Raw genomic sequence first — 18,240 nt, 5'->3', positions numbered from 1 at the left:
ATTGCATGATAAAAACTCGCAATTGCGAGAGAAAAAAGTCAGAATTATGACTTTATATCTCGCAATTCTGACTTTATAACTCGCAACTGCGAGTTTAAATCTTGCAATTCTGAGAAATAAAGTCAATTGTAAGATGTAAACTCGCAATTGCGAGAAAAAAAAAATTGCAATTACCTTTATTTATTTATTATTTTATTAGGCCTAATGGCGGAACAAGCTTCCATAGAAATAATTTTAATATGCTGATTTGAACAGATATCTTTTTCTGTGTAGATCAGTGTTCCCCATTATTAGTTTCATCTTTTGTTCCCCCACAACCCAATCAATATTATTTTTTAAAACCGTGAAAATCGCAAAATTTATTGTTTTCATTTTATATGGTATTGGTTTAAGTTTTGGAAATAGTTTAACAAAATCAAAATCTTAGTAACCTATAGTTCACTTAAGTAGTCGTTTTGAATGATGAGCTGCCCAAAAATGCTACAGTAGGCCTACTAGAGAAAATCACAAATATTCAATAGCTAGTAGGCTAATCAGAATAAGCAATTCTTCTCTCAAGTTATTGTTTATTATTTAACTTACTACAGTTTGCGTTTACTTGTCAACATAAAAAATAGCATAATAGTTACAGAGTTCAATTAAAGTAACGATCTGCTTTTATTGGTTGTTGTACGTCATCTTCAAACGTAGTTCATCCAATCAGAGCTCAAAGTCCGTTTTATAATAAGCAATTATGCACGAATCCAGCTGTTTCCCCAGTACTCAAAAGTTGTGAACCATAATACAGTTCCGAGAATTGCAATGCACCAAAGAAAAGAATAATTTCGTCTCTTGTCAATTACTTTTTATCGTGTATACGTTAAATATTAGCGTCAGTCTCAGCTGCGCTTGTGGCGCAATCTCCTCCCCTCCGCGGATTCCAGCAGAATCAGTCAGCCTGAGATTCTGTGGTAGAATCGCGATGAGCAAGATGGCGCTGTGTCGTTCAGCACTGAACAGCTCCCGTCAGGCTTATTAACAGACAGTTTCCATTGGGCTTAGACCATTCCAAGGAAACGAAAGACAGAATTTGTCTCGGTTTTTCTTCTTCAGTCCAACACATAAAGGTATGCTCCGTAGGGCGCGCGCGCGCGTCGTTTGGTGCAGAGAAGCAGAAGAACCAACCGCAGAGACCCTCTCTTCGAGAATGACCAGAGAAGATTCAAATGGCTTGCGGTGAGACACATCCATAATGGACTGCATAACCAGTGGATTTGTCCGACTATTCCCCTATTCCAGCTCTATAACATGGAGGAGCGAGGGAATGACACGTTTGAACAGAAAATAAACTCTTTGTTTTAACATCAGAGACATCGTTGCTGGACTTCACGTTATCTTCAGCATGTCAGGCACTGTTACACTGCTGGTCATGTCTGCGTCGTTTTTCAACCCTAGTTTTGCGCTGAGCTCTCATTTTGACTCAGGTAGGCTTTTTATATATGAATGTATCTATATTTTGTATTATTTATGCACGTAGTATCATATTGCATTCAGTAAAACCAGTTTCTGTGGAGATGCGCAAAATGCTCGTCTCAGCAGCATCTGAAGGGCTGCTAGAATGAGATCTTCTAAAAGAAGCGTTTTGAATGAATGTTCGTTGCAGCTGTACACGGAAAACTCGTAATTTGATCGTTTTATTCTTTTTTAATCATCGATATCAGATTGTATTCTTATTTCAGAGCATAAGCCATATAGGTGAAGGCAAACAAAATGACTCAATTTGCCTCTCCACACGTCCACTGATTCACATGCCAGAGGTGAGAGGTGGAGGTGTAAGACTGGGAGATTGATGCACAGGTAGCCAATTCTGATTGGACAAGCAGGACACTATCAACCTCAAGGGAGTGTGTGTGTGTGTGTGTGTGTGTGTGTGTGTGTGTGTGTGTGTGTAAGGAGTTAATTAAGAATATAATGACTGCTAATGAGGAAGAATACAGCCTTTGTGTCATGACAAGGTCAATTAATGGATTTAACTTGTTGTTTTAGACAGATATAGAATCGTTTTTAAAATTACACTTAAAAACAATTAAATAAGTGCATAAAGCATCTTCCACATATGCATATGGTTATGTATCATGTTTTGCTGATTTCTGAGGCATTTACAAAGTTCGGTCATGAAACTCTAGATGGCACAGCTAGCGATCACATCATTCTCTAGGGCACAGCTGATTGGTTCCTGCTGTATCAGTAGCCAATGAGCTCGCTACTTAACCTTAAAATACTGGTCAGCATTTTCTGTAGCAGTTGCAGCACGCTTTCAGAAACCCTCCCCCTTCCCCAGCTCCACCTGTATAGATCTGCTACAGGTTATTAATGCTATTTTGTACAGCAGCAGCATGTTTTATTTGCTCACAGCAGCGTGTTGTATGTATTGGCAGTAGCAAATCCTGTACTTGCTCTGCAGCAGCAATAACAGCAGCAGCGTAGCAGATCTATTCCAGCAAGACCAAACATATCAACATTGTCATATCCGTTACCATGCCAAACACTCCGAGAATTATAATTCACCCAAATTCTGTTATTTACACACTTTGGTTGCATCAGATGAGAGAGCCCTTGGGTAAAGCCATGTCAAATAGCTGCAAAAAGGAAAAAATGGTCTGAAATTGTTCATGACATTTATTTAGGGCAGGGGTTCCTAATTTCCACTCTGCACGGTTTGTATGTCTCTCTTATCAAACACGCCTGATTCGGATCATCAGCTCATCAGAAGAGAGCGCCATGAACTCGGGTACGTCCCGATTGACAGGGTCCCTACAAAGTGTTCACTGCTCCCTACTCCCTTAGCACGGGATATCAGTTGAAGTTCACTTCATTTGACAAATTGCCTTTATTCGCAACATCCTGCAATGTCAAACACGAAACTCGCATATATTAGAGGAGTTTATGGTTTGATGCAATAATATAACTACTTCTGTACATAAATATAAAATAAATATCATACTTTCATTTAATATACATGTGTATACATCCATTTAAATAGCAATTAATTATAAATTTCACTTAATCTAACCTGTCTAATTCAAAAGCCCTAAACTGAATGATAAATGTATGTTGTGATGTTTAATATGAAAATAAACGTAATTTGAAAATAAACATTACATAATAAACGTAACATGTCTTTTTATCTTATTTAACCCGTAATCATGATATTTGACTTTGATTTGGAATACCCAGGAAGAGCCGCATACAAACACATGTTTCGGATTGGAATCTCCCTTCAGATGGTGAAATACCCTTTTAAGTCCACTTCGTAGCACACATACGGTTGAATGGAACCCACCCCTCAACTGAGCATGCCAGATAAGAGAGACATACAAAATGTGTAGAGCGGGGAGGCGTGAGAACTGGAATTGGGAACCCCTAATTTAGGGTGTGTTTTAAAAATGTTAAGATTAAGTTATTACTTGATTGTAATAGAAAAATATAAAGTACAGATGATGATAAATGCCAAATGATCCCACTTTAACAGTTATACACATTACTTGTATTCACACTGTTTAGTTTAGTTTTTTTTTTTTTTTTTTTTTTTTTTTAAATAAAAATGAAATAAAATACATAATAATAATAATAATTTCTAAATAAAATCTCCACTGGCACTCATTGAAGCTCTACTACAAACACTGATGTTGTTCCAAAACTGTATTTATTTTATTTATTTATGAAGAATTTTCAGAAAAAGATGTTGTCCATGAAACAACAATTCAAAGTCTGTCAGGCTCTAGAAAGGACAAAAAAGCATCATAGAAATAGTGCACTATAATCCAAGTCTCCTGAAACCATTCAATAGTTTTGTAAAGAACAAACCTAAAATCTTTTTTTTTTTTTTTCTGAAAATCTTGCCCTCCATTTGCTGTCAAATCAATTGCTGTCTGTAGAAGCATGGGATAAGGTTGGACATCAACATTGTTCTGTCCCGAGACATTTGATGGCATTGACGTCCAACCTGACACATCTAAAGGCACCATATTTGTTCTCCACACAAAGCTATACCTTTGCGTTCCACTGGATTAAAAAACAACAGCATAGGGGTTGGGAACAACATGAGGTAAAGGAAATGATGCAAATTTTGGGTGAACTATCTCTTTAAAGCCTCCCTGTGTGAAAATGAGCCATCATGTGGGTTGTTGCCAATGGTGAATGGTATTCCCTTCCTTCTATATTAGGACTCAGCTGTGTGTTTGTTGCCTCCTCACATGGTTCCTATGGTTACCAAGAGGGTCTGCACTCTGCAGACCTGAATTAAGGAATCTAAGCAGTGATTCCATTTCTCTGCATTTTTATTATTACCTTTTATGAGATATGCTATTCTTAACTATAACAAAGCCTATTTCAAGTATTTTTCAAAGTCTCCATATTAACTTGGAAATTGGAATTTCCATGTTTTACAATTTTACATTTTCAATTTGGAGTCGCAGACCTCTTCCACTTCGAATTTAATTATGTCCGTCAGCGGTGATGAAGAGGGGAACAAGCTCTATCTGTCAAAGTGATGAATGAAAGTAGGACTCATCCTGGAGAGGCTGGGAATGATTAGAGAGAGATAAAGGAAACAAAATCTGCTCTTACAGTCCTGCTGGGCTTGTTTTAGACCTGGGCACTGAAGTCTGATTCAAATTGATTCATTCGTATTCTTTCATTGAATCTGTGCGACATACTTGTAGACTGTCTGTCTTTCCAATAAATGTAATGCTTTTTTGTGTTAACCCTCTGGTGCTGCTTGTATGCATGGCCGTCAAATGTTTTTTTAAATGTATTATTATTTCAATGAAATGAATGTACTATATTTGAGTTTGATAATGTTTTTTGTTTAAGTTTAGTTCTTTGGAACACAGACAGAAATTTGGTCTCTTATTAAATAAGACCCTTGGCAGATTATTGCTGAAGTGAAAAAAAAAAGTGAAACTAAAAAAAGTTATAGAAGTTTAAGTTTATTATTATGAAAAATGCATAAAAATAATCTTTTTTTTTTTTTTTTTATATGAAATATATATTTTACTCTAAAACTGTGAGAAAATAAATCTAAATAAATAAATAAATAAATAAATCTGTGTTCCAAATTTGAATTTGATATTTTGTTTGGGCGCAGTACCAAACGTTTCCACTAGATGAAATTCGCTTCCCATTCGTGAACAGCACAAGGGTAACTATTTTTTCCAGGACCATTTAACCTTTTCTAATCATGTCCATGATTTTTTTTTGTGTGTTAGCAAGTGCCAAAAGCTTTACCAAGTTTCGTACCATTCCAATAAAGTAAAATATTCTAAAAAACAAAAACAAAAAAACAAAACATATAACACCAGAGGGTTAAAAATGCATATGCTGTCACATTGCAGTCTAAAATTTAAGTCATCTGGGAAGATCCATCTTCTTTTTCCCCTCGCATTTGCATTTTAATTGCCTTTTTGTTTGTGTTTTACTAGAAGGTGAATGACTCACAATGACTAAGTCAACAGTTTTGACCATGAATCATGGTGATGCAGCACCGAGCATCATTACAGCTGGATCTTCTTAATGGATTCTAAAATTAGTGGCTGTTAAAAATGCTATCATGATTTAAAAAACAAAACAACATGGCTCTAGATAGACTGAGGGTATGTTGAGATTTACTGCGACTTCTCAGTAATATAAAAATTGGAACAATGGCGTGGCTTGGCTATTGTAATGATGACATCACCTTTCTGGAAGCAGTGTTTGTTGGGTAATTGCTGGTGGTATTGGCGGCCATCCCATGCCAGCCTCCAGAGCTCAAGTTTCCTGACCGCCAGACAATCAGACTGTCCTGTAGCACTGGGCTCTTCCTGAAAGACCATTTGCTGTTCATTCCCTGCCTGTGAATTCCGCACACAAGATCTGACCAGAGACAGAAGGATCGGTAAGAAAACGTTGCAGTGGATTATAGCAGATTATAGGCAAATTGAGATATGCTAGTGGAGAAAAAGAAATATGACATTGACCATAATGAGATTTTGTGTATACGTCGTCAAATTCCTCAAACCATCTGAAAGAATGTTTAGAGTGTGTTTGAGATTGAGAAAAGAAGCTTATTTGTGCTCACTCGTGTTTATGAAAGACGTAGCTGTTACAGGATGCTCAAGTGATGGTGAAATGGCATCGGGTATAATGTAAACAAGCTGGGATAGGTCAGTTTGTGGTGCGTGGCGCTTTGGTTTATATGCAGTTTTGATTTATTTCAGGTTGACTGAAATATTTGGTACAGAATGTATAAAAGTTTGCGGTTGGTAAGATTTTTTATGTTTTTTATATGTCAAGAATACAGTAAAAAGTGTAATATTGTCAAATAAATACAAAATTTGTCTTATTTAATATATTTGATTCCTGTGATGGTAAAGCTGAATTTTCAGCATGATTACTCCAGTCTTCAGTGTCACATGATCCTTCAGAAATCATTCTGATATGCTGATTTGCTGCTCAAGAAACATTTTTTATTATTATCATTGTTGAAAACAGTTGTGCTGCTTACTATTTTTGTGGACACTGTTATATTTTTTTCCAGGCTCTTTGAATAGAAAGTTCAAAAGAACAGTGTTTATTAAAAGTCAATTTAGAATCAATTTAATGCAGTCTTGCTGAATAAAATTGAGCAAATTTCCCTCAGGTGTTAAGGATTCAGGTCTGTGCTTTGTGCAGAAGTGTGTTGTGTTGCTGGAGCACAATCTGTACACCTAATTTTTTTCAAAATGTTGGTCTAAGGATATTGCATGGCTGATTGCTTGATTTTATGTACCATGCTGTTGAAAAAAAGCTAAAACTGCTAGTTATAAGGGGGTGTCCACATGCTTTACCAAGCTTTCACTTTTCATTTCCTCTCTTCAGTTCTATTCTAAGCAAAGCTCTCCACACCTACTCTTTGGCTCCAAGCTCAGTCATTTGTTCCTTCAGGTTCAGTTACAAACAAGCTCCCATGATTGTTTCTAATGGCCTGTGCCATTGCTGCAGAACTACTTTGGGCATGTGAATGCGTGTGTTTTTGGAGTGAGGAAATAGGAGTATGTAGGAGTGCAGAAGATGGTGGAAGTAGATAATCGATCCTGATTGAAAGCAGGAGAGTAGAGCAGAAAAAAATGGCATCCATTAATAGATGCCACTCTGCATGATGGAGTCTGCATGATAGTATTTTCTTGCTTTTTGTATTGATTAAGAATCATCACAATGGGTATGATTGCACCCAATCTTGGCTTTTAAAAACAGTTGACAGTCTATGCCAGTGCAGTGCAACAGTGTATTTTAAATGGTAATTAAAAATAAGAGGTATATGTTTGCTTTGACTCGGGGTAATTCATTGAAAAACAACTAAAGTGTGCATATTCAGACTCTAGGGAGAATTTTCTAATCTGTTTGTTGTGTGTGTGTGTGTGTGTGTGTGTGTGTGTGTGTGTGTGTGTGTGTGTGTATGTGTGTGTGTGTTGCCAGTAAATTTGAATGCTTTTCCTGCACTATCAAACTATATTATCAAATCTTTGAGAAAACAAGGCCAAGTGCAAGACAGCAAGACTATTTCAGGGACCTGCAATAATGCCCTGAGTGGAGCTATTCAGTCTAAGAGAAAAGGAGGATGGTGACCTAGAACAAGTTCCCAAGATTTTTTTCCCCCTTGATGAGATGCAGTATAATTGTAGCAGGGGAAAAAACAATTATAATTATTAAACAAAAATAATATAAATAGATACATATGTGCAGGCGGCATCCCACTAAACAATTTTGAATGCCATTTTATGCACAGAACATTAAGAGGGCTTTGAAAATCCCTTATGTATTTGTGGGATTATTTCAGTTATCTATGATTAAGGCAGATGTTGCTCCAACTTCAGTGATGAAACTGGCAGCAGTTTTGTAAACATATTAAACGAATCCCTCTAGATGGGTCATGAACCCCTGTAACCACCTCCTGTTACTCAGTTTCTCCCTCTCTAGGTCTATAGGGCATCACAGCAGTAAAGGGGCTGATGGCCCTTAGAGTCTGGTTGAGAGAATTTGCTCGCCGTCACACTCACTGCAGGCTGCAGTGACCCAGAAAATACAGATGGATTGCACAGCAAAATCACTCACACAAGGTGGAACAAAATGCTGAAAGGGCATACTGTTGAGAAAAGACGTTTGACTGCAGGAGTATACAAGTAAAAAATGACAAATTGGAGTTTGTACCCAAAGGTTAGAATGGGCTTGTTTTAAATCTTGGTTCGAGATAGTACCGAGGTGCACTGTGTATCTTGTGTATTGAACTATATGTATCAGATTTTTAATGCACTTTTACTTCTGTGTCAGCACCATGGAGAGCTCTGGAGAGGCCATTACGTTGCTCCCATCTCATGTTGAAGGACATCAAGGCTAAGATGCAAGCTCAATATAGAATCCATTATGATCGTTCGCTCTCTCTCTCTCTCTCCTGCTAGCATTCTCAAAGCATATTGTAGAAAACAGGCAGATATTGAATAAAATACAGGAAAACCCTGATGGCATAAAAGTTTTCTTGAAAGTCATGAATCTGAAGAACAATCGGTTTTGAGAAATAGCATTCACCAGAGGTGATGGCTTTCTACTTTGGATTGATGTTGATTTCCTGCTACTGGCTTTTTCCACAAATAGGGTTAAAAAATGAAGTGTTGTTTTTTGGTAACACTTTATGGGGAACAATTCTCACTTTTGCTTATTACCTTGCATATTATCTGTTTATTAGTACTTATAAATCACATATTAATGCCTTATTCTGCATGGCCATATCTACATCCCTAAATCCTACCCTATACCTAAACTTAAACGCTTCAACGACTACCTTACCAAATATTAATAATACAAATAAATTAAGAGTTTATTGAGGCAAAAGTCTTTTTTTTTAACAATAACTGCGTAATGAAATTATTTTGATCATCAACTTCAGGAGGTCACTAAATATTATATGAGCTTTTTTATTAATATTTTTTGCAACTCTGATATCACAATTTTGGACATGCCTAAATGCAGTTTAAAATCCCAATTTTTCTATTTTCCAGAATTAAAGGGTTAGTTCACCCAAAAATGAAAATAATGTCATTAATTACTTACCCTCATGTCGTTCCACACCTGTAAGTCCTTCGTTAATCTTCGGAACACAAATTAAGATATTTTTGTTGAAGTCTGATGGCTCAGTGAGGCCTGCATAGCCAGCAATGACATTTCCTCTCTCAAGATCAATAAAGGTATTAAAAACATATTTAAATCAGTTCATGTGAGTACAGTGGTTCAATAATATTATAAAGCGACGAGAATATTTTTGGTGCACCATAAAAAAACGAAATAACGACTTATATAGTGATGGCCGATTTCAAAACACTGCTTCATGAAGCTTCGGAGCGTTATGAATCAGCGTGTCGAATCAGCGGTTCGGAGTACCAAAGTCACGTGATTTCAGCAGTTTGGTGGTTTGACACACAATTCGAATCATGATTCGACACGTCTTACGGGTGTGGAATGGCATGAGGGTGAATAATAAATGACATTATTTTCATTTTTGGGTGAACTAACCCTTTAAGCTTAATTTATCTAATAGTATTAATAATGATAATAATAATAATTATTATTATTATTGTTAAGAGGGTGGAATAGTTTATTCAAATAGTTTTACTATAAATGTCTTTTCAACAGATTATATCAAATTATGTTGTGATTTTATTTGTTAGAAACAGACAGTGTACAGACATTTGATGTGTTTAAGGGTGTGTTCACACTTGTAATTTGGTTCTCTTGGTTCTTTAGATCCAGACCAAAAAATAAAAGTATACATTTATTCCTGGTTCATTTAGCATTCACACTGTCACTTTTAAGACTCAACCTAAAGATACAAAAAAAAAAAAAAACAACTTTTGTGATGTACACTCAAAAAAATGATACGTTGGATTTACTTCAACAATTTTTTTATGTCAACAGGTTCCACATAATTTGGTTATGTTGAATTTAATTAACATTATTTATTTCAGTTAACTTAAATTTATTACATAAGGTTAACTCAATGCCATTTAGTTGAATCAGGTTAACATTCTTAATTTTGTCCAAAACCATTAAGTTTAATTATCCTAAAATGAATATCAAACAGAAATTTAAAAAAGTAACCCAGTTTAATGGATTAGTTTATTTAGTGGATGTATTCAAGAACAATTTTCACAGCTTTTAAAAAATCTTTACTCTGTAAAGACTCTTATTGTTAAGTGTTAGCCAGAAGATGGGTTTATTCCATCTACGGCATGCCCAATATAGTTGTTTTTATTATTAAACAACTTTAGTTATTGTTAGATAATTGTTAGATAACCCAAGCACATGTTCTACACTTCACCACAGTGGTAAACTATTAACATAACAGAAACTTTTAAATACCAACATAATAGAAAGTAAACATTAAAAAGTCCCTCCATTTTCTCATGTTGCTAAAAACTGCTTAAAATAACACTTTATTTCAACATTTACTCTCCCAGATCAGCCCCTTTGCAAAGCATGATGGGAAGTGAAAGTCCTGTTTGATTGAGTCCTGGTTGAGTTTACTTGATTGAAACATGTTATTTTAATATGAAAACAGTAAGTTAAGTCAACAAGTAATCGTTTTAAGTCAGTTTAACATGAAGCAATTAAATTTGAACCAGAAACCTAATACAATGGTGTTGAATCAAAATAAGTTGTTTAAATAAAGTGAACAGCATCAACAAATCATTTTTTTGAGTGTATGTTTTTCAACAGAACTTACCTAAAATCCAAAACAATGCTGTGTACTGGGCTAAATGCACTCGTTGTGCGTGCATACATATGTTGGATTTGTTTAAACTCATGAAGAGCTTATAAAATGTGTAAAGGAATCAAAAAAGCACCAGAAAATCCTCTGTTGCACACAAATGTAGATCTGCTGCAGGGAGATGGCAGTTCTTCTGATGCCTGTACCAAACTGTAATAAGCAACATATCCTTTATGAAGAGAAAAACCATGTCCTTGTTAGGGTTACATCTTGTGACATCACGTCCTGTTTTTGGTTCAATACACTTATTCAAATGAACCACTCTAACAGAGCACCAGAGATCATTTTAATGGAACCAAACCTGTGTGAACACAGCACTTACTTTTTCTGCTTGGTAATTTTATATTACAATTTATCAAACATAACTAATGCCTAAGTGCCTGCTAACTGCCATTTTACATCATGGCAGGCAGCGTAATACTACTAGTGATTTCTAAGATTATGAAAGCTTGTCAGAGAGGTGTAGTTTGGTAGAATGCTGAGAAAGACCCAGAATTAATTTGCTGCATGCGATTAATGCGTGTGAGTGTATTTGTAATGAAAACACATGTAAGTGTCCGTTAGTATTTCTCTGTCTCACAGCATTTGTGTGATGATGAAGTGTAAGACCGAAGCGTTGCTGGTTAGTTTACACAGCAGATGCTCTTTTCTCTATTACCATAGCAACTTGTGACACAGATGTCACACCATCCCATAATTTCGGTCTCATTAATCAAACTCTGATTGGCTTAGCCTGGAGCATTTATTCACCAGATGCTGAATCACCTCTGTCACCTCTGTCACTTCTGTCGCCCTGGGCAATTAAGGGTTGTTGTTTATGATTTCTAGCTTATGAGAAGGTCAAATGAGGATGTTGGTGCTGGTAACAATATTTTTTTACACTTGTCGCATGTTATTTCTTCCCTGAAGTCAGTATAATCTACATCAGATAAACCCACTGCAAATGGCAGCATCTTTTCTAATGCGCATTTTTAGTCAAAAATCTGTCTGCATGAGATATATAGTCTCTTTAAAGATAAGAGTATGGTTTGTGTATCTGTGCATGAGAGAGACTGAAGAATGTACATGGCAATCATGAGATTCCTTCATCTCTCCAGTTTTTCCTGATGATTCAAATATTCTTTTATAAAATATTCAGCCCATCACTTCACATAAAGACCCACAGATATGCGTTAGACTACCCTGCAGGCAAAAATCCTTTCAGCAAACAAATTTTTTCTAGTAACAGAACCCAAAGTACAGAAATAAAAAAATAAACAGATTGTTTAGACTTACTATATGTACAAAAATAGTCAAAGAGAGAGCATAAGGGAGGGTAAATTGAAAAAAATGGTCAATATAGAATTCTATATACTTGGAATAATTTGAATAATTGTGTTAGGATTATACCACAAATGTGTGCATATACACAAATTAAGAGATTATGATAATAATTTCAATTATCCAATTAAACTTTTATTGTTATGCTAATAATATAATTTGTAAGTAAACATTTTGTATTAAAGTCCCCCTCTTATGCTATTTTAAAGGTTCATAATTTAGTTTTGGGGATCTCCTACAATAGGTTCACATGGATCCAAAGTCAAAAAACACTTTATTTTTCTGATATTATACATTGCTGCATCTCTTCTTTTCTCACAACTCAATCAAGGATCCTCCTTTCTGAGAGCCTTCTCTGCTCTGATTGGTCAAATGGCCCAATCTGTTGTGATTGATCTACTATCTGAATTTCAGCTCCGGAGGCTTCCTTAGCACTTGATACACAGTGATAAGAACAGTAATGATGGCATCAGTTTTACCATATCAATTCGAGTGCAAGTCCTCAACCTTTAGAAGTGCATGCAAAGTGGATTTGCTTTTGCCGCACATTTCCACTACACAAACCAAACACTTCCAGGCTTCCTCTACAATTATAGTGTTTGAGGGAAAAAGAAGACCATGAAGACCAGGTGAGCATTATGCAAATTTGTTACAAAGGTTTTAGGCAGTTCAGAATCAAATCTTTCTTTTGGGATGCAATAACTCCATTAGTCAAGGACTTTGACCTTTGTAACCTTGCAAATCTTTTGCATTCACAAACAGCTATATTACTATAGCATAATAGGGCACTTTAAAAATAGAAACCATTTTACTGGTGGTCTCAGATTTAGACTGCACTGTTTGCTGTCACACGTGTAGCACATGTTCTGGTGAATTGAAGGAATGGTTACGTAAAGCTGCCGGTCCAATCACCCAGGCTGGACGATTCTAGATCTGTTTCACTGTTGCTAGAACTGAACCTGCTATTTATGGCTAATTGAGCCCTGACCTTCAAAGCCCACATCATGTGATATGCATTGAAATTAATGAAACATATGTAGCCTCCCTGTCTCCATGGCAACCCCTCTTCAGCATCCATGGCACAGTCTGAGCACACTTAAGCTTTCGGTTCTCAGTGTGTAATCACACTGTGGCCATCTATAACCACGGCAACAGCAGGAAGACCAATTCAGGCTTTAAAGGAATTAGAGGCACTGCCTGAATTCAGGGCTTGTAAATCTATTATTCAGAGGGGAAGCAACATTTTTCATTTTGCTTGAATTACATTGTTATCCTCCACCAGGTTGCACAAAAACCTTCCATGCTGTAGTCAGAATTCTAATATTATCATTTGGGATACTTATACTGCTGATTAGTGTGTTGGTAACTAGTATTGTTAACTCCTTGGTAACTGTCAACTTAGAATCTTAGCCAAGGTTTCTTGAACCAAAAACATTATTTATGTTTAAGACTATTTTTCACCAAGATTAACATTTATTCATTCACCTTTTTCCTGACCATTTTTGCTGCTATTGCTTTCAGACTACAATGTAAAACCTCTTTGCATTTGAAAAGATAAACGACACTTTCTACAACCTTTTGCAAATTTGTTGTTCAGCTCATTGTATAGAAATAAAAAACAATCTGCGCTAAAATGTGTGTATGGTTCTTGTTTTACTGTGAACAATTAAAGGTGCCCTCGAATGAAAAATTGAATTTATCTTGGCATTGTTAAATAACAAGAGTTCAGTACATGGAAATGACATACAGTGAGTCTCAAACTCCATTGTTTCCTCCTTTTTATATAAATCTCATTTGTTTAAAAGACCTCCGAAGAACAGGCGAATCTCAACATAACACCGACTGTTACGTAACAGTCGGGGTGTACGCCCCCAATATTTGCATATGCCAGCCCACATTTCCAACATTATAAAAGGCATTAGACAAGGGCAGCCAGTATTAACTTCTGGATGTGCACAACCAAATCATCAGAATAGGTAAGCAAGCAAGAACAATAGTGAAAAATGGCAGATGGAGTAATAATAACTGACATGATCCATGATAACATGTTATTTTTAGTGATATTTGTAAACTGTCTTTCTAAATGTTTCGTTAGCATGTTGCTAATGTACTGTTAAATGTGGTTAAAGTTACCATCGGTTATTACTGTATTCACGGAGACAAGAGAGCTGTCGCTATTTTCACTTTTAAACACTTGCAGTCTGTATAATGCATAAACACAACTCCATTCTTTATAAATCTCTCCAACAGAGTAGCATTAGCCGTTAGCCACGGAGCACTATCAAACTCATTCAAAATCAGAAGTAAACAATATAACAGTATACAATACTCACATAATCCGACGCATGCATGCCGCATGCATGACGAACACTTTGTAAAGATCCATTCTGAGGGTTATATTAGCTGTGTAAACTTTGTTTATGCACTGTTCAAGGCAAGCGCGAGCTCTGTGGGTGTGGACCACGGGATTTAAAGGGGCCGCAGCATAAAATCGGCGCGTTTATAATGATGCCCCAAAATAGGCAGTTAAAAAAATTAATAAAAAAAAATCTATGGGGTATTTTGATCTGAAACTTCACAGACACATTCAGGGGACACCTTAGACTTATATTACATCTTTTAAAAACATAATCTAGGGCACCTTTAAGTTTGGTAGCTATTTTATATGTAGTCTTTAGACAAAAATAGTCAGAATTTTTCTCTCTTTAGACCAGGATTTTCCAAACTCTGTCCTGGAGGGCCGCTGTCCTGCAGAGTTTAGCTCCAACTTGCCTCAGGTCACCTGCCTGGAAGTTTGCCTAGTAAGATTTTGTTTAGCTGGTTCAGTTTAATTGGGGTTGGAGCTAAACTATGCAAGACAGTGGCCCTCCACCAGCAGGATTGGACACCCTGCTTTAGACCAATTCAAAGCTTGAAATTTGAATCAAGTTTGCACTCTTATTTCTACATATTAGTCACAGCAAACAGTGCCTGCGGCTCATGACAGAAGACAGACTGACTGAATGACACTTTCATTTAAGCAGAAAATCTCAAATAGAGATCACTGAACTCCAGCTTACTTGTTTGTCTGTGTTTTCAGATCATCCACACTTTTTCCGCAGTATAGAGAGAGCGCGTGAGCATGGGTTGAAAACGTTCTTTTAACAGAAGGGCTCTGATTGGGGGATTTAAATTCTTGAAATCTGGCAACCATAAGCATGAAAAACGTTCTGTAATGTTTTGTCTCCTCCTTTTTTTCAACAAAAACAAAGAGGTTGATTTTGGTCAAGTTTTAATTTTTTAACCACATTTCAGTCTCGTCCTTTTTCGTTAAAGATATTGCATTTTGATATTGTCACAGTTATCATTTAATGACATTGGTGTCATCTCGTCATAGTCATTATCTATAGGGCACAGCTGATTGGTTCCTGCTGTATCAGTAGCCATTGAGCTCGCTGCTCAATGTGCTTTCAGAAACCCTCCCCCTTCCCCAGCTCCACCTGTATAGATCTGCTACAGGTAATTCATATATGCTATATTGTACAGCAGCAGCATATCTTACTTGCTCACAGCAGCGTGTCTGTGCATGTTGCCAGTAGCAAATCCAGTACTTGCTGAACAGAGCTGGACGATGACACCACTGTTTTCTGCAGAACTGCTTATAGATTAAATGAACTAATTTAATAATCGATGATCATTACAACAGAACTGAATCCACACTAAACTGACTTCAGCTGAACAACAGCTAAAATTGACCATTTTCCTGTTTCCTGCTTTGAAACAATCTGTATTGTATTAAACGCTATATAAATGAAGGTGACTTGACTTGACTTGCTCTGCAGCAGATCTAAGACCAAACATATTAACGTTATCATATCCATTACTATACTAAACACTTCGAGCGTTGTCATGACAGAAATGTATGTGCTTAATTTCCAAGAGATATGGATGCATTGCAGTTTATTAAAAATCTAACTAACTTTAAGTCAGACACAAATAACTCTTAGCCTGTGTTTATAATACAAATATTTGAATAAGAGAAATGTCTTGAGGCTGAGATAGTACATCTGCATATATTCCAGCTCCTAATATGAAGAAATCATAAGGAAAAAAGGAAAAGATACAATTAAACTCTAACACAGAGTCTATCTCAGATACTCTTTGTCCTCATTTTATATTATCTGTTTTTTATTTCTTCATCATTCTTTTATCAAGCTGCCTGATGCTGCAGCAGCTCTCGGGAAGCGTGTTATACAGCGCCATTATCTCCTACTTCACTCATGTGTGCGTTTAAAATTTAATGTCATGTTCTTGTACTCAGAGTTTAAGTATCCTCTCTAGATATGAGCATCCTGACCTAAACCAGATAGGAGTGCGTGGAAAGACATCAAAAAGAGGCCTAGCAACGTTTGTTTTTAGTGCAAGTTACGTAACTTGAGTGGCACGTAACCATGCAGAGATCTGCGTCTCTGAGAGGAGATGATGTGGTGGGTGTCTAGCAGGATCAGACCAAGAATAAGGCATTTAGATTCCCAAGGGCCCAGCAGCTGGTTCCCACTACATAGACAGAGAAGATCAGAGGGAGAGAGTGTCAATGCTGAATGACAGCAAGGTTGATGGATGAGAGATGAAAATCAGGCTCTGGTGAGCTGCTTATATGCAGCATTTTAAGTACCTCCTGACTCCTGACTGACAAGGGCTGTTCCAGAAGTTAGGCACTATTTTTATTCTTTACAAGATACCTTTTGGACAAATTCTGAGGCAGTATTGCGTGTGTCCTTCACAAAGAAGGCAATTCCATTAAGCACTCCAGCAAGCTTAGTGAAAAAAATCTATCCAAGAGACACAGCGAGAGCAATGTTTATTATAAATATGAATGGGTAGTTACCATGTCCTGCACTGTGACATGTTGAACTAGAGTAAGATATTTTAAGAAAAATATTTTTTGTTTGTTTGTTGTTGAAAAAAGTCTCTTATGCTCACCAAGGCTGTATTTACTGTAAAATACATTAAAAACAGTAATGATGTTAAATAAATTTAAAATTTAAAAGAACTGATTTCTATTAATAATTTAAAATGTAATTTATTCCTGAATTTTCAGCATTATTACTCCAGTGTTAAGTGTCACATGATCCTTCAGAAATCATTCTAATATGCTGATTTGCTGCTCAAGAAACATTTGTTATTATTATTGATGTTGAAAATGGTTGTGCTGCTTATATTTTTGTGGAAACCATAATACATATTTCTCCAGGATTCTTTAATAAATAGAAAGTAAAAGAAAAAAAACAGCATTTATTTGAAATAGAAATCTTTTTGTAAATGACGTGTGTCTAAATCGTCCTAATGCGCGGTGAGGAGGAAAGTTTGAGTGCCCAAAGACTCTTCAAGGATCACAGCTGGAGAATTGCAGAAATTAGTTGAGTCTTGAGTCTCAGAAAGCCTAAAAAAATGACCAAACAGCACCTACATCCCCACAAGTTGTTCAGGGGGGGTTTCAAGAAAAATCCTTCATTGCTCATCCAAAAACAATCTCCAGCATATTCAGTTGTCAGACACGACTGGCCTGAACTTCAAATGGGACCGGCTTCTGTGGTAAGATGAAACTAAAAAAAGAGCTTTTTGGCAGCAAACCCACCAGATGGGTTTGGTGCACACATGGATAAAAAGTACCCCATGCCCACGGTTAAATATACTGCTGGATCTTTAATGTTGTGGGCCTATTTTTCTGCTGGAGGTCCTGGACATCTTGTTCAGATACATGGCATCATGGATTCTATCAAATACTAACAGATAAAAAATCAAAACCTGACCACTTCTGCTAGAAATCCAATAATGGGCAGTGGTTGGATTGTCCATCAGGACAATGATCCAAAACAAACATCAAAACCAACACAAAAATGTGTCACTGAGCACGAAATGAAGCTTCTGCCATGGCCATCCCAGTTCCCTGACCTGAAACCTAAAGAAAATGAGTGGAGTGAACTGAAGAGAAGAAGCACCAACATGGAGCTGGAATCTGAAGGATCTGGAGAGATTCTGTATGGAGGAATGGTCTCTGATCTCTTGTCAGGTGTTCTCCAAACTCATCAGGCATTATAGAAGAAGACTCAGAGCTGTTATCT

At 36.5% G+C, this 18,240-nt stretch overlaps 1 protein-coding gene across 1 annotated transcript in view; it reads left to right on the top strand.

Moving 5' to 3' along the window:
• The first annotated feature begins 796 nt into the window (after positions 1-796).
• aatkb (apoptosis-associated tyrosine kinase b) overlaps positions 797-18,240 on the top strand; it is a 62,266-nt gene continuing 44,822 nt past the window's right edge. The window contains exon 1 of the mRNA XM_048170385.1: positions 797-1,463. Within this exon, the coding sequence (XP_048026342.1) occupies positions 1,382-1,463 (82 nt within the window). The 5' untranslated portion in view covers positions 797-1,381. The remainder of the gene's footprint in view (positions 1,464-18,240) is intronic.

The sequence above is a fragment of the Megalobrama amblycephala genome, linkage group LG20, assembly GCF_018812025.1.
Source record: "Megalobrama amblycephala isolate DHTTF-2021 linkage group LG20, ASM1881202v1, whole genome shotgun sequence".
Taxonomy (NCBI): domain Eukaryota; kingdom Metazoa; phylum Chordata; class Actinopteri; order Cypriniformes; family Xenocyprididae; genus Megalobrama; species Megalobrama amblycephala.
Note: the sequence above shows the minus strand (reverse complement) of the source record. Positions and strands in the feature narration are given on the sequence as shown.